The 22816-nt window shown below is 37.7% G+C and overlaps 1 protein-coding gene and 1 non-coding gene across 2 annotated transcripts; one reads left to right on the forward strand and one right to left on the reverse strand.

Moving 5' to 3' along the window:
• Window positions 1-1473: 1473 nt before the first annotated feature.
• Window positions 1474-1545, reverse strand: TRNAQ-CUG (transfer RNA glutamine (anticodon CUG)). The gene has a single exon. It is a non-coding gene; the product is annotated as a tRNA-Gln (tRNA).
• Window positions 1546-1875: 330 nt separating this feature from the next.
• Window positions 1876-20365, forward strand: RAB11A (RAB11A, member RAS oncogene family). Its single transcript, XM_028100289.2, has 5 exons — window positions 1876-2050; window positions 8726-8921; window positions 9157-9350; window positions 10313-10393; window positions 18556-20365. Exons 1-5 carry the CDS (start codon window positions 2011-2013, stop codon window positions 18693-18695), a joined length of 651 nt encoding a protein of 216 aa, XP_027956090.1. The 5' UTR covers window positions 1876-2010; the 3' UTR covers window positions 18696-20365.
• The last annotated feature ends 2451 nt before the right edge of the window (window positions 20366-22816 follow it).

The raw sequence follows: 22816 nt of genomic DNA on the forward strand, positions 1-22816 counted from the left end.
TAGTTCCTCCTTCCCCAGGGAGTTCTTCCTAATTATCTCAGTCTCTCTGAACTGTGACACCTAGCACCAGAGCTCTCATTAATTACAACTTCAGAACTCTCTAGTTAGTGATATCCCCCTTTTCTTGGGCCCATTTGTTTACTCACCTGAGGAGAGCTAGGACTGTGTCTTATCATCTGTCGTACATACAGTATTTAGCTGCTTGAGAATACTGTGCGTCTCCCCCAATGTGGATAATACCTTGGCACAAGGCAGTATCTAGGCCTTAGATAAACCGTCTATTACTTATACCATCACAGAAAGCATTGAAAATGGCACTATTAGTTTCCTAATGCAGTTTTAACAAATTACCACAAACTTGGTGACTTAAAACGCAAATTTATTAGTTTATAGTTCTCTAGGTCAGAATTCTGCATGGTGGTCTCACGGAGCTAAAATCAAGATGTCTGCAGGGCTGTATTCCTTCTGGGGGCCATAGGGAAGAATCCATTTCCTTGCCTTTTCTTGTCTTCTAGAAGCCTCTGCATCTCTAGGCTCCTGGCCCCCTTCCTCCATCTGCAAAGCCACAACGGCTAAGTGGAGCTCTTCTCACACCACATCACTGCCTCCGGTTTCCACGTTTAAGGATCCCTGTGACAAATTAGGCTCACCTGGAGAATCTAGGTTATCTCCCTGTTTTACAGTCAGTTGATTTAAAACTTTAATTCCATCTGTAACCTTAATTCCCCTTTGCCACTTAATTTAACATATTCACAGTTCCCAGGGATTGGGAAGTGGACATCTTCAGGGAGTCATTATCCTGCTCACCACAGGCACCCTTGCCCAAAAGTCTAAACTGGGGGTTTGCATATAGGTGGTAGGGGGTATGGCAGCAAATGGTAAAAGCATTTTGTAATAAAAGAACTCTTTTCAAATACAGGGAGGCCCTGCTGCGTGATCTTTGGCAAGTCACTTGTGTCTTAGTATCCACATGTCCGCTAAAATGAAAATTGCCATTCTTTGCTCTGCTTGTTAAATGAAATAATTATGTAAACGGGTTTAGTTTAGAGGATGACAAATAAGGCTCAAGAAGTTCTTGATGAATCTTGATGAGGAGGGTGGGCGAAGTTCTCTGAATGACATCTGGAGATAGTTTGAGAGATTTCCAGAGAAAAGGAGCGAAAAGCGCCTGCCCTTGAATGAATTTGGAGGTTGAAAAATTCTAGCAAAAGGAATCAAGTTACATCGAAGCTTTTGAAGCTAGCGTTGAGGCAGAGGCCCAGGTTAAAAAAAAAAAAAGGGCGAAGTGAGTCTCTTAGGAGACAGCCAGGTGACAGTGACTACAGAACCGAAGGGTCTTCGTAGGCAAAGACTGTTTTGAGAAATTCTGTCCCCATTTCGTTCAAGGCCATATATATCGTAGTTGTACTACAATCACTTAGTGACTAAGTAAATGAATTAAAAATCTGTTGAGGAAGAAAAACAAGACGACACAGGTTCCACCGAGATTTGAACTCGGATCGCTGGATTCAGAGTCCAGAGTGCTAACCATTACACCATGGAACCGCCACAAGCACACACCCGCCTTCGGCTCTCTAATTCTTAGAGAACCCCGCCCCCATCCACAAACCTACCACTCACAAGCGGGACTGACGCGCTTCCCAGCATCCCACTTCCCCGCACATCGATGCGAGGAATGAGGGAGAGGCCATTGAGAGGGTGGCATGCGGCGGCTAGGAGCCTGGAGTCCAGAGCTCAGTTTCCCCCCTAAGCTTCTTGGAGGGGGGCAGAATTTGAAAACGGACGCGACGCCCCCGCGCACCGCCCTCCCTAGGCTCAGGGGCGGAGCACCGCCTCCCGGAAGTACTTCCCCTTAGGGGCTGGGGCTTGCCGGAAGTGTCGTAGGGGCAGGGAGGGGTTCTTTACCCGGTCGGGCAGCTGAAGCTCGGCTCTCGGGTTACCCCTGCAGCGACGCCCCCTGGTCCCACCGATACCACTGCTGCTCCCGCCCCTTCGCTCCTCGGCCGCGCAATGGGCACCCGTGACGACGAGTACGACTATCTCTTCAAAGGTGAGGCCGTGGGCTCTCCCACTTTCCTCACCGAGTCCCGGTTCGGGGGCCCGGGACACTCCCGGGGGACCCGCGTGCGGACTGCCCCTGCACTGAAGTCGGCCTTCCTCAGCCCTCTCCTCTCTGGGCGATCTGTCCTGCGGTCTCCCAGCTCAGCCCTTCTCCCCTCAGACGGGGAGTCCTCCCCACACGCCGGGCTCTTAGCGACCTCCCCATAGGCCTTCATAGGCTATCCTCAGCGCCCCTCACCCTGTGTCCTCACGGCGGCTGCTTTCTCCCAAATCGTCTTCGTTTCCCGGGTTCGATGGCCCCTTGAAAGGGGCCGCCCCTCCCACCATCTATCTTTTCGGGTTTGGCGCCCCTCCTCCTCAGTATACACCCTTCTTGGCTCGCCCCCCTTCCAGAGCCCCTCTGACCGGCCCTTCCGCTCGCTCACCTTTCCTTCGGCGCAGACTCCCACTACAGGTCTTTTTCTCATCTGCCCCCGTTTGCCCCTCGAGCGAGCCTCTCTGCGTCTCCTCACGGCCCCTCCCCTCGGACGGACGCCTCTCGAGCCGTCTTCTTCCATTCCCTGGGCCAGGCCCTGGTTAAAATCTGAGCGGGCCAGGGGTCCCCACCCCACCCGCCCAACAGGTCTCGTGGTCAATAACCTTCTCGCTCTGCCCCCGGGATTGGTAGCTCTTTCCCTGTCTTTCCTCCCCAAATAATTTAGAGCTTTCCCGTGTCTCCTGTGCGACCCCGAGGGTGGGGGGTAAGGCAAGAGGGATTGTCCATCACCCACGCGCGCACTTGTCGCAGTGACCCGGCAGACTGTTGTGACTTCTAATCTAGGCTTTTTTCCTCCTACCCTCCCTACCGGGCGACAGCCAGCCGGGATAACTCTAGACTGCTAGCGACAAGAGGTTGCGGATGGGTGGTGGCTGTTATCCTTGCCAGACCTGAAGGCCCAGTTCCTGAGCAGGAAAGGTTGTGCGCTGCACAAATACTAGCCTGCTTTATCACTATGGACTGGTTGCTTCCTGCTGCAACAGTGGGAGGATCCAGCCTTTTGGTGTTTTTAGAACAGGAAGGGAAGAGTCCTAGTTAGCCACATACCTTTCCCAAAAGGTGGGGGCTAGGGGGAAGTTGTGTGCTCTTTGGTGAAATTTAATATGTATTATGAGATAGGGAAACATGTAGTGCCCTTGGACAAAACATATTGGAGGGTGGGGAATGGACAGAAAGAATTGCCTATTGGTTAGTCGGGAAAGAATCCCAATAGTTGTTTTTTTAATCAACAAAAATAAGGGGTACAGTTTTCAGTGGGAAAGAGTACGGTAAATGCTTTTTTTTGGTTGTTAAGTGAATGCGCTGTTACTCAAATGCTCTTTCTCAGCTCCTGAATTAGGGCAGCCATCAGTAGTATGCTTAACAAAGATCATTACCAGGGAGGAAGAAGCCATTGCTATTAAAGCTTTACAGTGGAGGGTGGAGTTTAAAAAGAGTGTTAAGCATGGTGATTGTTTCTGACCTTGTCATTGCGTGCTAAGAATGATTGACTTAAAGGAAGCAGGAAACATTGCTTTACCAATACTTTGCAAATCTTATCATCACCTCACTCCTCTTGGCCAGAATATTCTGTTACATAGGGTGAGTACATTCAGTGTTCACCCTCACTCCCCTATAGTGGAAAATCATTTACAGAGAAGAGTACTTAATGCATCTTTATAAATACAAAAAGGAGATGTGGGTTCGTTAGCATACTGTTTGCTGAAGGCATCTGAGATCATGTGAAATTACTTAGGTGAGACCCTAGAGACTAGTGTTTAGTCATTAAAAGATTTATTTTTTTAAAATAAGGTACAAGGCATTAGGCAGCTAGCTACCTTTGAAGTGATTAATTTAGAACAAAGATAGACAAACAACTGAAGAGTATTTCTCCTGTTTGGTTTGGAGCTTGACTGTTTATAGAAACCATTTATTTTTTTCACTAAGAATATTAATTATCCTGGATTGGTTTAAGGGATTTTAACGTTGGGATTAGAACATCCTGCTAACAATGATTGAGAGCACAGGGCTTTGGAATCACACAGGCCTGCATTCAAATTCTGACTCAAGGTCTTAAAACTTGCTTTGTGATCTCTGAGCCTCCCAATTCCTTGTCTATAAAAGGGAAATAATACCTATCTCTCAGAACTCTTAACCAGAATTAAGTGAGACTCTGGGGCGCCTGGGTAGCTCACTCGTTGAGCGTCTGCCTTCGGCTCAGGTCATGATCCCAGGGTCCTGGAATCGAGCCCCGCATCGGGCTTTCGGCTCAGCGGGAAGCCTGCTTCGCCCTCTCCCACTCCCCCTGCTTGTGTTCCCTCTCTCGCTGTGTCTCTGTCAAATAAATAAATTAAAAAAAAAAAATGAGACTCGTTTTGAGGATTGAGTTAAGTGATAATAATATGAAGAAAGTTCCTGTGGTTCTTGTCAGCTTTTTGAACCTTTAATCTTTATAAGAGCATTTAAATATTACGAAAGAAACTTAAAGTAGGAACTTTTAAAGTGTTTTATGTTACCATGGGTTATGGTTTCATTTTGTTGTACATTTTGCTGTTCAAGATAGGGTGTTTAAAAAATTCTGCTGAGAAGAATTTCCACTTTTTAAAAAGCTCTAACAGGATATGAGTCACTTTTTTTTTTTTTTTTACTTTACTGCTGATTGTTTGGCAATTTCTTATTTATACAATTATATTTTAAAGCAAAGCAACAATTTTAAAGTGGTTTCATTCTACAGAGGTTTATTCACCGAGATGAGGTAGACCTTTCTACTTGTAAGATTGCTTACTTGGCACCCTTAATATGTGAGGGAATTGGAAGTTAGTTTGTAACTCTTTAACAGTTCAAAATGAAGGGATATTTTGATTAGTACAGGATGGAGCGGTCCAGATGGGAACGTAATGTGGGGAGAGAGCAGGACAGTTACTCTACCTTATGTATTTGTTCTTGAACATTAATCTTTAGTTAATTTCAGCAGGAGACTTTTGGTTGCAGGGTGGGGAGGTTATTTTTTTAAACTTGACTTTTTATTTATTTTTATTTTATTATTTTTTTAAGATTTTATTTATTTATTTGAAACGAGAGAGAGAGAGCACGAGCAGGAACACAAGCAGGGGGAGTGGGAGAGGGAGAAGCAGGCTTCCCACAGAGCAGGGAGCCCGATGCGGGGCTCCGTCCCAGGACCCACCTGAGCCGAAGGCGGACGCTTAATGACTCAGCCACCCAGGCGCCCCTAAACTTGACTTTTTATTTAAAAGCTTTATTTAATTCTACAATTATGTACATACAATGTGGTTATGGCCCTGTGGGACACAGAAGTAAGCATCAGTCATAGTTGCTATTGGTGTTATGGACGCCAATTCAGAGTCACATTTTTTGAAAATAATCTGGATACATAGTCTACATCATTTTCTTTTCAATCTATCTGAAGGTCAGTAGTAATTAACCATCAGCTGATTGTCAATGGAAAAGATCTTAGGAACTTTGCTGTCTTGCATCTTGGTAGTTTTTCTTTCACAACTTTCGGTTGAGCAACTCACATTCTGCTGAATCTGGAAAAACTTGTCCAGGCTAAAAGCCTTATGGACTTATTGAATGCATTTTATTTTCAAGACTTTTGGTGAGGTAGGACTATGAATAGAGCTGAAAAGAGTAGAAGAATCTCCCAAGTTTATTTATAAAAATCAATATGAAAATTATGTTATCCTTTCAGGTGATAACTTTTAGATCTGATGTACTGTGATTGATTTGTTGAATTAAATTTTAGTCCAGTACATTAGTTTGCAAGAGTGTATAAAACTAAATGGTTGTGAAGAGGTGGAACTTCTTATTAAATAATGGATAATTTATATGTATATTCTGCTTTTATGGCATTTAGCCTAATATTTGATATATAATGAACCAAATTTAATATTAGGTATTAGAATGGTAGTTAAAATTGAGCAGGTGAGGTTAACCAAGTGGTAATAAATATCATTAGGTTATTTTAGAAATAATATAGATGTTTGATATATAGATGCTGTTATTTATGTTTATATTATTATACATACTCCCCCCCATATACTATATAGATGGATATAGTTATAAAATGTTTAAAGTGGGAAGTACTTTTAACCTAAGGTAATAGTTAAGGAAAACATTGGAAAGTCACTGCAAATTCCTTTCTTGAAATATAGGATATGATCGTATAGTTTATCACATTTTTAAAGATCAATTATATATTGTCATCTTAATGAGAGAAACTATTTTAATTAGAAATTGAGTCCATGAACTTTTTGTTGTTGTTGTTGTTTAGTTTTTCAGTCATAGCCAGTAAATTCTCTTACGTTGCTTAGGTAATTTAATCCATTCTGGTTTATTTTTTAGTGACCTTAAATGTAACCCATCTTGGTTTGATTTCTCATTTGGTAACTGAATAGAACCAGCTTTCCTTATTGTGTCATTTCTCAGCATCTTCTTGGCAGCACAATTCTTACAGAACCAGTATCTTCTGGTGTCATTCAAGATCTAATCCTTTAACAAGTTGTTAGTCTTTTAATTCTGGCCACTCTGTCCATGTCTAGTTAACATAATTATTTTATACTGTATAAAGCATTCATGAGTCTTGAATTATTTTCAGATAAGGGTGCTATTTTTTATAATGTTAAAATTAATTGGTTACATGGAGGGAAAAAATGCCTTTGCTATCTTTATGCTGAGGTGGGGAGATAATGAGCATAATCATTAGTTAACATGGAGGTCAAAAGGGAAAAACCAAAACTTGAAAGTGCTAGAGTTTCTGTGGGAGGGAGAAGATGTTCTTTGAGTGTGTTACTTACTTAATTTTCCAGAGGCATTGTCATTCTAGATGTGTTGCTTTTTGGTTTTAAACTGGCTGGCTCCTGAATTATTGATTGATATCTGAGTGTCTATGAAGTAGACATGTTTTAACTTTTTGGTTTTTCCCTTCTTCCCTATTCCGCCCCTCAAGTGAGGCTTTTATACCTCATTGCTAGTGTGGGTTTAGAAATGATTCTCAAAGGGTTTCCTCAGCAGAACATTAGGCCTCTTGCACTAAGAGGCAACAGTGTGTGTATCCTGTTAATTGGGTAGACTATCACTGAAACTGGGATTTGACCTCACTGCCAGAAATGCGCTCCTTGGAAACTAACATAACCAACCATCCTATAAAACTGGAAGTGCATTGTTTTTGTATGTTACTTTGATGACCCTATCATCTTTTCTGGTATCCAAGTTAAAGCATTTGCTATATATCTGTGTTTGTCACAATACCTTTGACATCTCTAATTGACTATATAGCTAGAAATTACTGCTGTTTGTGCTGCATGGAGTTACTGCCACCTAGATGATTTCTTGCTGAATCAGCTAATAGAGTAATGTACTCTATCCAAGACTGTCCAGAGGCCAGCTTATATCCGCTCTTGTGGCAAGGAAGGAATGCATAATAGACTCTCTTTGCCCTCTGACCAGAGTGCAATGAGCTCTTAAGAGTTTTTACCTCCCTCTCCCCCTACCACCAAATCCCAGTCTCTTTAATAAGGTATGGTCTTACTCCTTAGTGGTGTTCTCATATGTTTGATTTTCTAGTCCTGGTGCCTAAATCAGTTAGCTAGTAAGAAAAACAGTAGTCAACAGTAGAAATAAGTATATTTCCTGAAATGCTGATAGCATTTTTTTCCTTCGTAAAAATTTTTTAGCTCATGTTCTCTAAACCTGTGAACTCATTTGTTCTTTAAATTCAGATAGAAATGCTTTAGAACAAGTTAACTGCCTATTTTCCCAATGTTTATGAAATTCTTAAGTATAACATAGCCTTGCATGAAAAAAAATCCTCATGTATTTAGTTAGTAATAAACTGCCTCCTATAGTAATCACAGGAAATCAATTCATCTAAACCAAACTTGTTTTTTAAAAATTCTTAAGTCATAAGAGAGAGTAATGTGCCCTCCTTGCTTTGGCCTTTACTCCGAGTAAGTCAAGAATTATTAGCTTCCTGGGGCCCCTGTTAAACTTAATTGGGATGTCTGTTTTTGTAGGGGTCTCTATAGCTTCCTGCCCACCTGATAAATGCAACTATGAAAAGGTCATTCTAGTTTCTCTGATCTGGGTGGCAAAGTTTATAAACCTGATGCCTCTTACGGTAAATGTTATGTTTAATTTTGCCAAGGTGTGAGTCCTGAGGTCACACCCAGTCTTTGATGAAACTAAGAACATTTTCACTCTTTCTCTCCTTTCTACTCACTAACTTCTTTTATTACTTTCATGTATGATACTCTTTAATCACAAATTTTTTAGTTGGTGTAGGATTTATCTTTCATGTTATTACCTTCTATGATAGTAAGGTTGGTACAGCATTGATGGTAATTAATCAGTGCCTAGCAGACCTGTAGTTAAAATTGCATGTGTAAGACAGGATACTGTATTTGTGCTAAGCAGATGATGTGTGGAAGTTATTATGTAGGTAGACACAGTTTAAAAAGAATAAATTGGTTTTATCAATTGGTAACAGGTTAAGAACATGGGCTCTTCACCCTCCCCTACCCCTATCCCTTTTAAAAAATCAGATGCTCTTTTTTTGCTTTAAAACATGGTGGTAATTCTGAACGTGTCTGCCTCACTCATCTGACATTAAGTGCTTTGTCTTTTTTTCAGTTGTCCTTATTGGAGATTCTGGTGTTGGAAAGAGTAATCTCTTATCTCGATTTACTCGAAATGAGTTTAATCTCGAAAGTAAGAGCACCATTGGAGTAGAGTTTGCAACCAGAAGCATCCAGGTTGATGGGAAAACAATAAAGGCACAGATATGGGACACGGCAGGGCAGGAGCGATACCGAGCTATAACATCAGCGTAAGTCTCATAGTCTTTAAGTTCTGAGAAATACACTGTCATCAACTGAATTAGCTGATTTTTGGTATTGGAAAAGGTACTTTTTTTTCCTTGTAAGAATTCCTGTATCAGGATTTTGAAATGTATTTATAAATGTGCTTTTAAACATACATAATCCATATATTTAGTTCTTCGTGGTGTTCCCTTCCATCTTATGGTTGTTTTCTAATAGTTACATACCTGTTTCTGTTTTCAGATACTATCGTGGAGCTGTAGGTGCCTTATTGGTGTATGACATTGCTAAACATCTCACATATGAAAATGTAGAACGATGGCTGAAAGAACTGAGAGATCACGCTGATAGTAACATTGTTATCATGCTTGTGGGCAACAAGAGTGATTTGCGTCATCTCAGGGCAGTTCCTACAGATGAAGCAAGAGCTTTTGCAGGTTAGTGATATGAATTTCATGATATTACAGTGATTCTTACTCTTATGTCATGCAGTTTTGATACTTTCCCAATGACTGTAATCGCTTACAGTAGTTTCAGAAAGGTAAACATGAATGCTCAGCAAGGATTGTTATTCTGAAAGTTTGTGGTGACTTTCTCTTTTGCTTAACTTTGAGTCATTAAAACACTGTAGTTTTTGCTGCCAAAAGTTGAATATAAATCCCATTTTCTTTCCTTTCCCTGGAAGGGGGTAGATGACATCTATCAGTTTATTCTGTGCTTCTTGTCTCTTTCTGTTATGCCTGTGTTTTACCAAGGCTGCTCTTTGTGGGTCTGAAAAGCAGTGGCCCAGGGAGTGTCAACAACCCACAGGGAGTGCGGCTGCTTAGGATTTAGAACTTCTTTGCTTTAGCAGAGGATCTGCTTACTTCTGTTCTGGTTGGGGTAGCCTACCAGAAGGCAGCATTGTGTATTCTTGGCTAATGAAAGTTGTGACTCTGTACTAGTGATTACGCTGTGAATAAAGGTTTTTATAATAGTTTTTTAGTGTTCCAGGCAAGAAGCTTTATTTCAAAAAATACAGTTATAGAATTCTAAGTGAATAACACCTACCTATCCATGTTTATACCTTAACTCTGTGGGTTGATGGGGGAGAAGGACGGTCGTGGATGGAAATAACTGAATATTTGATAAGTTTACTATGTTTTGAGTAATGTCGTTCATTACCATTCATTGGTAGTATATAGATGTAATAAGTATTTTTTAATTAAGGAGCCAATGAAAATTTCTCACTGTTCTTTTTAATCTGCTAAAGTGTAAGTAGAATGGTGTCCTTACTGCTCAAGAAGTTGGGGAGGCCTTAATTTTTAGAAAGTTTTTTATTTTCCTTTTGAAGGCTTGAATGTATTACATCTCTTGTTGACTAGACTGAAGTTTTTATCTCCTTCCCCCTCACCCCCAGAAAAGAATGGTTTGTCATTCATTGAGACTTCTGCTCTAGACTCTACAAATGTAGAAGCTGCTTTTCAGACAATTCTGACAGGTAAGACTTGAATTTCTAGATTATACTAGTGGGAATTAGAAGTTTTAGGAATGTAATTTAGACAAATTAGGAAACTAAACTATATATCACAGTGAGAATCACTCATTTGAGAGCTGCTATAGCAAGAGCTGTTTAAAGTACAAAATTAGTTAACAACCCTTGTGTGCTGAACTTTAATCATTCTCCCTTATCTGCTTTATATTGGGAAAAGTACTTTGAAAATATTTTGTTCACTTCTATTATTACTTCAGTCCAGGTATTCCATACTTTGTGGTCACAAGCACAAAATAATGCTTAAAGGCACTTTCATAAGATAAATATTGAAATCCTGGCTATGGAAAGACATAAATGCCCTTTGAAATTCAGTAAAGAAAAGACTTGCTTTGTTCTGATATATTATAGAAGCAGCTAGGGAAAAACGTATTTTTAAAAATTTAAATGAAAAAACAAAAAGTAAAATTCTCCTGTGATATATTGTAGAAGAAGCATGGTGTCAGCTATGAAGAAAATCAGCAAGTGATTGCATATGGAAAAGTTTAAATAAGTAGTGGGAAAAGAACAAAGTTCATGCTGTTTTAAAATGTAGATGTGCAGATCAGGTCAGCTTCAAATTACAAGAAGACATTGTATTTGTGTTGACTCACATTGACTCTGACTTTATTAGAATGACCAACTTATCAGCAAGTTTAATCATAATCCTCTAGTAAATAGTTTGATGGGTTGTTTTAAAGTACTGTAAAATTATACATTATTTTTAAGAACTCTCAATATAGAGTATAGGATTACTATATAGCATAGTCTAATGTGTTCTAACAAGTCTGTATGGAGAAATGGTTAAATGAGTTTCCAATTTTAATGTAACAAGATTTTAACATATTCTTTGTATACATCACTTGTATTAGAGGTGAACAGATTCTAACTTCAATTTTTAATTTTTATTTTTAAAACATTTTTACATTATTTATTTTTTTGTAGAGAGAGTGAGCCCAAGGTGGGGGAGCAGAGGGAGAGGGAGAGAGAGAGAATCTTAAGCAGGCTCCACGACAGTCAGACTGTTAACTGAGCACAAAGACGCCCCAGTTTTTTTATTTTTAATTTTTCCAAGTTTTTATTTAAATTCCAGTTAGTTAACATACAGTGTAATATTAGTTTCAGGTGTAGAATTTAGTGATTCACAGATTTTAACTTTTAAATGTCTTATTTTATACTGGAAATAGGTAGGGAATAAAGCCTAGAATTTGACAACATGGACTTGGAAGCCTGACTTAGATGTTAGTTTTAGTCCTGGCTCCTTCACTTTCCATTGGCTCTGTAATCTTATGCAAATTACTTAACCTTTCTAGGCCTTAAATTCTTTATTTGTGAAATTTAAATATGTTCTAGGGAGTTCTGTTTTTTTGTTTTGAGAGAAGAGGGCTTTTATTTATAAATACATTGTGATATGATTTGACTTGACTTTGTGTTGAGACTTAAAGGTTTTTGTCTCTATAACCCACAGAAAAGAATTGCCTGTTATTTGAGACATCTACTCTAGACTCCAAAAATGAGTACATGAGTTCATACATGTAAAATCCTTAGCTATCCCTGGTACAGAGTGGACATTTGATGAATTAGTAGCTAAATAGCAGTTAAAGCACAAAAAAAAACCTTAAACATAAACGAGATATTGGTGATTCTCATACAATAGGTATAATAAACAATAGTTTATTAGAATTCTTTTCTGTTACCAGAAAAATAGTTAACTAACAACTGGTGCTGCGGTTGCATTAGTCTTTGGAACACAGTAGCTTTCCTTTAGAATCTTCTCTGTGTCAAGTTTCATTACAGACTGTTGCAAGCAAGATTTGATTAAATATTGCAGTGTATCTGCAAATCCTACTTTTCTTACGATCACTTGTGCAGATTCTATTGAATCGATATGTAGAGTACTAAATTTAGACCTGGGAGTTGTAGGTTTTTACTAGCACTTTGCTCCCACTCCCTGTGTAACTAGTTAACTGAACCTCCCTGGTCCTCAGAGTCACAGTGCCTTAAATAATGAGTGAGTTAAGTCACCTTGAGGGTCTGTGAGTCTCTCAAGGCCTCTGAAAATGTCATTTGAAAAAGTTTTTTAGTCAGTCCTTGTTGAGATATTTTTTATGTCCCATCAGATCTCCTCTGCATTGTAGCCCATTCTGATCACATTTTCTAGACTATTCTGATATTAAGTGAAGATGAGACCATCTGCAGTTAACTCTTTTAAGTATCATTTTGTAACATTGAACTTAATGATCTGCTCAAACATGAACTAATCAATAAGTATGATATATACTTCAAATTGAATTGTTTTGTCCTTAAAGAACATTTAGGGGTGCCAGGGTGGCTCAGTCAGTTGAGCATCTGCCTTTGGCTCAGGTCATGATCCCAGGGTTCTGAGATCAAGCCCCACATCAGGCTCCCTGCTCAGTGGGGAGCCTGCTTCTTCCTCTCCCTCTGCCATTTCCCCTGCTTGTGCTCTTTGGCTCTCTCTCTCGGTCAAATAAATAAAATCTTAAAAGATGAAGGTTTGGCTATTTTTCTTAAAATTCACTCTAGATTTAACATTTGTTACTGCTTAATTTTGCTTAAAAGCAAACAAGACTAGCTTCACTTATTAGCATTTTTCCTTTCTATATTCACTATTTTCTCAGCTTCCTCCATAAATCTCAATGTTGTTCTGTGGGATCAGAAATCATTGCATATGGCAGTAGACCTCTCTGTTCTTTTGAGTGTGCTAGGATGTTTGTTCTAAACTTCTCTTTATACCAGTAGGAGTATTAGTACTTGGAGGAGTGAGGCACCTGGGTGGCACAGTTGGTTTGAGTGTCCAACTCTTGGTTTCTGCTTGAGTCGTGATCTTGGGGTGGTGGGATCTAACACCTCGTCAGGCTCTGTGACCAGTGCAGAGTCTGCTTGGATTTCTCTCCCCCTCTCCCTCTGCCCCACCCCCGCTAAAATAAATAATCTTTTTTTTTTTTAAAGGAAAAAGAAATAGGACAAAAAACCCAGGAAAGACAACAGTAATCTCATTAGGTTTAATTCTACCTTGAATGTTAACAGCATTAAGGGAGTATTTACATTGTATTTTGATGTTGCTGGAAGAAAAAAGTTTTTTCATTTTTAAGGTGGAAAATTATGTGTTAGAAAATTTATCTACATTATTACTCCAAAGTTAATTGTGTTGCTTGTTTTATTAGAATAGACCTGTGGCATTTTTGACATCCGTGAATTTGATACTAACTCCATGACAATTTTGCTGATGATAGTTTTTAGAGGTAGTTAGCTAGTACTTGAGTGAGTCTGTGAGATTGCCCAGCCTTTGCATTGCTGTGCAGTTTTGTTTTCTTTCATGCTCAAGTTTGTTAAGGGATGTTTTTAATCTATACTTTCCATACTCCTAATTATTTTTTCTTTTAACTTTGGTTTTTGACCATTTCAGAGTTAAAGTTACAATAATAGTTCAAAGAATTTGTAAATACCATTCACCATAATCCCCAAATGTTGATATTTTACTGTATGTGCTTTTTTTTTTTCTTCCTGTTGCTATATACTAATTTTTCTTTACACCATTTCAGAGTGGCAGACATGTTGCCTCTTGGAACTAAGTACTTTTCAATGCATATTTCTTAAATACAAGGATGTTCTCTTTCATAACCATAGTGCAGTTAGCAAAAATCAAGAGTTAGATTGTAGTCCAAATCAATGTTTAGCTACAGACCTTGTGCAGATTTTGCCAGTTGTTTGAATTATGTCCTTATTAGCAAAAGAAGTTCTGAGATCACATCACACACTGCATTCAGCTCTCCCATCTCCTTCATCTCCTTTAATCTGGAACAGATCCTTAGTCTTTTGTTTATTGACATCTTTTGAAGGGTACAGGTCATTTATTTTGTAGTGTCCCTCAGTTTGGGTTTGTCTCATGTTTCCTCATAATTAAATTCAGATTATTGCAGTTTCAGCAAGAATACCACAAAAGTGATCTCAGTGTATCCCATCAGGAGGTTGTGATACTGGTTTGTTGTATTCATTACTGATGATGCGAACTCTGATCACTTGGTTAGAGTGGTACGTGCAAGGTTTCTCCACATAATAAGCCCAAGTCATCTTTTTAGTTACGAAAACTGAATTGCTAATTTTATGGTTAAAGTAGTGAGAATCATTTAATTAGGTGTAGGATTTTTTTTTTTCTTTTTAATGTAAGCTCCATGCCTAGCATAGAGCCCATTGTAGGGCTTAGAGATCAAGACCTGAGATCAAGACCTGAGCTGATGAAATCAGGAGTCTAACCCTTAACCAACTGAGCCACCCAGGTGCCGCCCTTAGGTGTAGTAATTTATTTTTGTTCTTGGCATGTGGCAGTGTTTTCAAGTGTGTGTCAGTGTATCAGATCAGAACTTTTTTTTTATGTTTAAGAAACTTAATGGTGAGCAGTGGGTTTGAAGAAGACCTAACAAATTCTGACCTAGGCTGTAGTGGAATAACTCAGGCTTTTGCTATTTTCATCATTTTTGAGAGCCCAAAGAATTTTAGCTCTTTGTTCCCCAGTTTGGAACAATTGCATTTAACTTCCTTAGAGTGTACTTTGCAATTTGCTTCATACTTTCATTACAGTAGAAATAGGCATATGTCTTTTTTAATTTTAACTTTACCAGGTTATATTTAAAACTATCTTCTATTAATATTTTAACTTTCTATTTAGATTTATAAGAGATTCTAACATAGGAACGATACAGCAGAATTCCTTTTCTTTTTAACCTTGCCTAGCCTTTGGACATCTTGAAAAGGGGCTGTACAGGAATTGTATCACATACATTTGGTTCTAAAGGAGAACATGCCCTTGAAAGAAGAAAACACTTGCATCTGGTTTAGCACGTCGCTAGTCTTGTTTCCCTTCCCCCACTTAAATAACCTCTAATCAGATACCAACTAGAAGGTACCTGCTTCCTATTACCTTATCAAAGTTTTTTTTTTTTAGTGACACGCCCAGCCACAGGAGATGTTAAATAAACTACTTCAGTAGCCTCTTAGTGCTCATTCTACTTGAAAGAAAATTTTTCTTTTACTTTTTTGATCAACGCTTTCCTATTTTCTTTATTGCTTTGGCATTTTCATTAGCGGATATCTTTTTGGTGACTGGAACTAATGTAGTAGTAATCCATTTCTACAAAACAGTGTGCAGTCCTTGCAGACCAGTTGTATAATAACTGCTCAAACTTCTTGCTTTGTAATGAGATCTCTTTAATATTTAACTTTCTGTTCTCTGAGAACTCTGCCTTTTCTTCTCTTACAGTATTTGCTTTTCATGTAAGAGCCTGCAAAATACTTTTTGTTTTGGTTTCTCTAACTTGAATCTTCAACTTGTAAAGAAGTTAAAATTTGTAGAGGGTCACATATAATCATTTGCACTTAAAGAAGACCCATCCAGTTTGGGATTAGAGAGAACATTAAAGAATGAATAGTAGAGTTTTACATTATGTTGATAACTGTCTTTATTCCTTAGCCACTAGCCTGATGAATGAGTGTCTTTTTCTTTACCCTTGACACACTTCCCCAATTCCATCTCTTTGCAATGAAAAGAATCTAAATGAAGACTACATATCTTTTTTTTAATTCAGTCAGTAGGCTTTTTTGTTTTTCCCTTGATACTTCTTCAGCTTTGAGAAGTACTGTCAGCCTCCTCAAACACAGATTTTAGCCACCCCCCACCCCGAAAAAAGTAGGAAAATGTACATTATAGCTGTCAGTGTTCTTGCTAGTTCACACATTCAATTGACTACAGGTTGCTGTTCTTCAACTTTAGGGAAATTAGTTCTTAATTTGGAGAAAATGTATTCATTTAACACATTTCTTTTTCTTTAACTTTTTGAATGTAAAGTTTCCAACATACCAAAAGTAGGACAGTATCCTGACCTCCAGTGTAGCCACCAACAACCATCAGTTCATGACCAGTGTTTTGTTCCACCTATTCCCTTCCTTATTTTTTTGAAACAAATCCCAGATATTACATCATTTCATTGGTAAACATTTCATGATGTATAGCTAAAAGATTAGGGCATAAACCCAAAACAACAAAACTACTAAAAATTGGCAGTAATTTCTTATCTATTATCCAAACAGTACTAAAATTTTGTCTCAATTTTTATTTTTTTACAGTTCAAATTAGAATCCAATCCAAATGATGTTACTACATTGCAGTTGGTTGACATGTTCTTTGAGCATTTTGAAAATAGAATTCTGCTTTCTCTTTTTACCCTATAACTTTATATTTTTAAAATTTTCAGGTATTATAGAAATATGTTACATCCTTCATATAGAATCATCACTTTACCATATTTGACCTATGTCTACATGTGTGCATATACTTTTTTTCCCTTTTGCTCAGTCTTCAGAATATAAATTGTAGACACTGTGGCACTTTACAAGTAAATACTGAAGCATTTTAGCTCCTAAGTACAAGGCATTCTGTATAATCACAATACCATATATCCATGTTTAAGAAATGATGTTTATATGGTATTAGCTAATGTGCAGTTCATATTCCTATTTCTCCAAGTGTACTAATAATTCTTTATAGATTTGGTTTTTACATTTTAAATGTTCAGCCAAGGGTCACACATTGATAGAATTGTTTTATATCTGGGGTATTATTAAATAGAGTAGCTGTTGGGCACAAGTTGTTATTGAATGCTTGAAATATGGCTAGTGGACTGAGGAATTGGATTTTAAATTTAATTTAAATATGTGAGTACTGTATTGGACACTACAGCTGTAGAACATTTACGTCCCATCTTTTAAATGTATTTTTATAACAATAAGTTTTTTGAAGACTCTTGGCTAGTTTTTTTGTAGAATGTCCCTCAATCTGGATTTATCTAGTGGTTTTCTTAGGATAAATTCATTTTAAACATTTTTGGCAGGAATACATAGGTATTCATCATAGGACTACAGTGTGTCTTTCATAGTAGATCATAATAGTAGGCACATGATGTCAATTTGTCCCATTTTTAGAATTCTCTTACCCTTTGAGGTTTTTTTTTTTGAGGGAGAACTGGGAGAATAAAGATAAATAAGATACATTTTTCTGTTTGTAAGGAGTCTATAATTGAGTCAGAGGGAAACCCTTTTAGGCAGTGAAATATAAGACCAACTAAAATGAGTTAAGTAAAGATACTTGGTGTAGAGGAATTTAATAACATTTATTGGACCAACTAGTTACTTATCACACCCCTACTATAAGTCATATGCTGGAGAAAAAGAACTGAATAAGGTAGACACAGTGCTTGTCTTTACAGAGTTTAATGTTTAGTGGAAGAGGTAGACAACAGTTTTTGTTTTTTGGTTTTTTACAGTTAGTTTTGATGAGTGTCAGAAAATCTTAAGTTCCTGGTTAATAACTATTTAATTACAATTTAGCTTTAATTCAGGAGGCATTGATAAACATTATCTTTCCCTCCTTTTTCAAGAGTACTTTGGGATTTTGGAGTATTTATGAAGTTGTGCTCTTCCCTACACAGCCAGGAGAAATACTAATGTATCTCATAGTGCAGATTTATTTTTATTTTTCTGTGGTACAGTATCAATGTATGTAGGGTTTTTTGACAAGGGTAGACTGAAAATACTCTCATGGTTTAATTTTTATTTATTTCTTCTCATGGTTTAATTTAGATCTAATCCCATAAACTATGTACTGTCTTTAAACCAATTTATTTAATTGGTGAACCTTTATCTCTGAAATGGAAAACTTTTTTTCTCTTCTTACCATTCTTCTATTCAGTGGCTATTTGAAAATAAAACTTTACATTTATACATTCTTTTTTTTTTTTTTTTTTAAAGATTTTGTTTATTTGACAGAGACACGAGAGAGGGAACACAAGCAGGGAGAGTGGGAGGGGGAGAAGCAGGCTTCCCACGGTGCGGGGAGCCCCCAGCCTGCTTCTCCCCCTCCCAGGACCCTGGGATCATGACCTGAGCTGAAGGCAGATGCTTAACGACTGAGCCACCCAGGCGCCCCTGCATTTATACATTCTTTGTCCAAGTTTATTTGCAGTCTTTTTCTGCAAATCTATTTTCTACTTCTGTGTACTACTATATCAGCTACTAAAGTGTCTATTCACAGTGAGTATTGCTGGTTTTTTTCCCCCCAGAGATATACCGCATTGTTTCCCAGAAGCAAATGTCAGACAGACGTGAAAATGACATGTCTCCAAGCAACAATGTGGTTCCTATTCATGTTCCACCAACCACTGAAAACAAGCCAAAGGTGCAGTGCTGTCAGAACATTTAAGGCGTTTCTCTTCTCCCCTAGAAGGCTGTGTATAGTCCATTTCCCAGGTCTGAGATTTAAATATATTTGTAATTCTTGTGGTCACTTTGTGTTTTATTACTTCCTCATACTTATGAATTTTTCCATGTCTTAATTCTTTTGATTTTAGCTTTATAAAATCATCCACTTGCCCCGAATGACTGCAGCTTTTTTTCATGCTATGGCTTCACTAGCCTTAGTTTAATAAACTGAATGTTTGGATTCCTCATTTACTGTTTACTTTTCATCATGGAAGCCTGTCACTGTAGGACATACTAGAACTTGATCACTTGAAGCTTAGACCTATTGGTCTTGATCAAATCAAACTAAGAAGACTTTAGAAGAAATAAGCTATCATTTTGCCACAGAGCAGCTTATAATGAGCAGCTAATAATTCATACACTTTTCTCTCAATGCAGTGTATATTTCCACAAATCTAAGAATTGCCCTATAGACATAGCAGGATTTTGAGAGCTTGAAAATTTTCCATTATTCTGGAAGTCAATTTCTAAAAATGCCTTAATAAGGTTAAGTAGTTTAGTAAATTTTGTCTTTTAATTTTTGTAAGCGTCAAAGTTGATTAGAGAGGGGGACACTTTTTTTCTGGATAAGAATTATCTTAATAAACAAAAGACTGTTTATGGTTTCAGTAGCAGTGTGGTTATGGAGCCATATGTTCAACAATGCTGCCTGGCAGGCTGGGAACTTGAGAGACTGGTGGAATTCCATCTGAGATGCCTCTGTTGCAATGATCAGGCAGCCCAAATCATTGAACTCCTCTAATTTCCCAGCAGTAGATATGTGGCATTTTATTGCTCAGGCAATAACTGGTTTAATGCTGTTAGTATCAAATTGTGAAGTGTTAATTTTGTCTTAAAACCTTCCAGTAAATGAAATGCAACCTAGTTTTATCACCGTTATCTATCAGCAGGCATGGATAATTATTTTAACTATGCTGATTTTTGAGTTTTGCAGTATATTATGGAATACAGTCCAGTTAAATATCTGGTTTCAGTATGTCTAAGGAATATAGTAAGAGGTTAATTTCTGCTCAAGTGGTACCACTTAAAGGCATGTATTTTAGTACGTAGTACCTTGAGTTTAAATAGAATGCATTTAGGCATTATACAAACCTGAACTACTTTTTCCCCACTACATTATTGAAATCAGTGGAGCAACTAGTTTCCCATTTAGAAATGTGCACACTAATACTGAGTTTTACTTTATTGTGGATAATATTAAGCACTTACTCTGCAGTGTTCTGAAAGTTGTGTCAACTGAATTGATACTATTCAGGATGGTGGAATATCCCCCCAGTACAAAAATATATGTGTTTGGGCTTGCATAGATTACTATGTTTCATAGTTAATCTGTCTTTTGCGGTGCTCATGACGTGTGGGGCACATGTCGTGTGGGGCACATGTCGTGTGGGGCACACGGAAGGCATTGCTGTGGTCAGTCTTTCGGTTTTCTTCTGTAGCCATTTATTAGAGTGTTGGTTGGTTATGAAGATACTATTATCTATTTGTAAATTGCTACTTTGTATTTTATGCATGCTCTGTAACTTGATTTATTTTTATTTTTATTTTATTTTTTAGTTATGGATTTGGAATATATTCACATTCTAATAAACAGTTATAGGGGGACTATTCTTTATGTTGTCAGATTACATTTTTCCTTTGAGTGCTTTGGATGCAGCCATGGAATATTTGATTCTGATGAGTAAGAGCATAGGTCCTTGCATTACAGAGTAAACACTAAATTGGAGGCATCATTGTGTGAATTCAGCTTTGATTTTAGACATACGTTTCAATTATGCTTTTCTTGGAAAAAGTATCACCAAAAACATTAAGGAAGTAATCTTTGTACTTTCATATGTAACAGTGTCACCAGACCCGGGAAGAGGCATTTACTCGAAATCGGTAGTAAATCTTTCACAAAATTATTTAAGAGAAGGAAACTCTAGGTGGTGAATTGAAAATGAGTAACTTTGAATTTGTATCAAGTATAGACTTAAAGTTGCTGTGGGCATGGTTGGATCTTGGGAGAATTCCAAGAACCCTTTAAGTAGTAGTAGAAAATGTCTTTGATTGCATCTTAACAGTGTCTTCATTCTGAATAGTATCTCAGGAGACAAACTGTCTCAAGTAAGAAACATTAAGTTTTAAAATATGACAATGTAGGGCTCAAGGTAGTTTAGAAGTGTTTTGCCGCTTGACCCTGCTTTTCAGTCATTTTAACTGAATTTTTTTTTAACTTATTCTGAAAAGCCAGTTAGCCTTCTTGACTTGATTTAAACATGCCATTGGTCTCAAGTGCTATCTATGATTTTTCTTTAATAATAGTAGTTACAACTCTGTAGGGGTAAGTTATCATTAGCCATTGCATTGTGTATGCTAAATTCTAATTCTTAGAAGGGGTGCTAGCTGGTGACTTAGGCCAGCGGTTTTAAGTTCTGAAAGGTTCTGCAGAAAAGTTAGACCTCTTAAGTTTAGATTGTCCATCAGAGCTTGTCCTATTTATTGTATCAGTGGGAAAATGGACATTTTAATTTTGTCTTCAATGACTTGTATTTACAAAATACAAATGCTCTCAATGGTTTGACTATTGTCATAATTTCTTCCATCTACCTTAAAGAGAAAAAAACTGTTTAGGCTGTTTTGGCCAGTACCAGAAGCAGAATAATTTAAAGCCTGGGTTGATATTAAGAACTTATTCCAGCCTGTTAGGTTTCAATTTACGGAGTTTTGTTTGTTTTTGTTTTTTAAACACAGGAAGAAAATAGAGATTGGTTATTTGATGTCTCACAAACATTTTAAGCCTGAAGAAAATTCGAAACAAATTATGAAAATTTTTTTTTAAGATTTTATGTATTTATTTGAGAGACAGAATGAGAGATAGAACGAGAAGGAAGAGGGTCAGAGGGAGAAGCAGACTCCCTACTGAGCAAGGAGCCCGATGCCGGACTCGATCCCGGGACTCCAGGATCATGACCTAAGCTGAAGGCAGTCGCTTAACCCACTGAGCCACCCAGGTGCCCACAAAATATGAATTTTATATAAGGATTGCGCATGGCATGTATTCCCTGTACGGGGGGGAAAAAAAAACAAAGACCATGAAAGGATCCTCTTCTATCACATGCTTTAATGGGGGAGCATAATAGGCTAGTGCTAAAAAGAGGAGGGCTGATTTTTGTTACCTTGGTTGGGTTGGTGCTGGTACCACACGCTTGCTGGGATTTGACAGGTCACTTTTTCCACTCACCTAAAGGATATGCTAAATAAACTGAAGTTGTCATTGGGATGTTTTAAAGAATGGTTGTATTTCCCCAAACTATAGGAGGCCAAGGGTAACAATAAAGTTATATAAAATGTCATTACAGCTTCTGTAAAGGAGATCATAGGCTGAGATCATTTTAATTGAAGCATCCATTTCATTGAAAATTGAATTGGAGGATAGAGAAAGAATATCTGAAAGGACATTGATACCAGGCATATATTAGAAAGTATGCTAAACTGAGTTAGATTGAAAGTGGCAGGTATAATAGAAGAGTGGTTGGGTGACAAAGACTTGGATTCTAGTCACAGATCTTTTAGTCATTTTCTCTGAGCTTCACCTTCTTCCAGTTAGGGGAATGGGTTAGATTATTCCTGGGGTTCATCCCAGCTCCAATTCAGCAATTCTATGAACGAACTCTTCAGGTACTAGAGCCAAATTATTACACATTTGAACTCAAATTTAATAGATAAGTAAAAATCACTTTGCAAAATGTTTTTGGTCTTATAACTTGATTGAAATGTTACTATTTCCATGTTAACCTCATTCCATAAGATGAAAGATTTTAGAACATTTGCAAAATGACTGTCATTTTCAAAAATATGCATCGAAATATCATGCTTGGTGGGGAGGAGCACTTGAGGGGCTGCTATGTCAACTGTAAATTGAGAACTGCTTGTTTTGGCTTTTATTGTTAAAATCCCGCTGGCTTTTAATATATACTTTTAAAATATATTCATGTCTGGGTGAGAGAACTTTTAAAAATATCTTGTGTTTAATTTTTTACTATCATCTCTTACAGGCGTCTATAAGAAGGTAGAGCAGTC

Source organism: Eumetopias jubatus, unplaced genomic scaffold (genome assembly GCF_037043125.1).
Source record: "Eumetopias jubatus isolate StellerSeaLion01/CBP00866 unplaced genomic scaffold, mEumJub1_p1.0 scaffold_7, whole genome shotgun sequence".
Classification (NCBI taxonomy): domain Eukaryota; kingdom Metazoa; phylum Chordata; class Mammalia; order Carnivora; family Otariidae; genus Eumetopias; species Eumetopias jubatus.

Coding starts and splice junctions, on each gene's coding strand:
- RAB11A (XM_028100289.2), top strand. CDS start 2,011: ATGGGCACCCGTGACGACGAGTACGACTATCTCTTCAAAG. Junction 9,351..10,312: donor TGAAGCAAGAGCTTTTGCAG/GTTAGTGATATG, acceptor CCTCACCCCCAG/AAAAGAATGGTTTGTCATTC. Junction 10,394..18,555: donor TTTTCAGACAATTCTGACAG/GTAAGACTTGAA, acceptor TTTTCCCCCCAG/AGATATACCGCATTGTTTCC.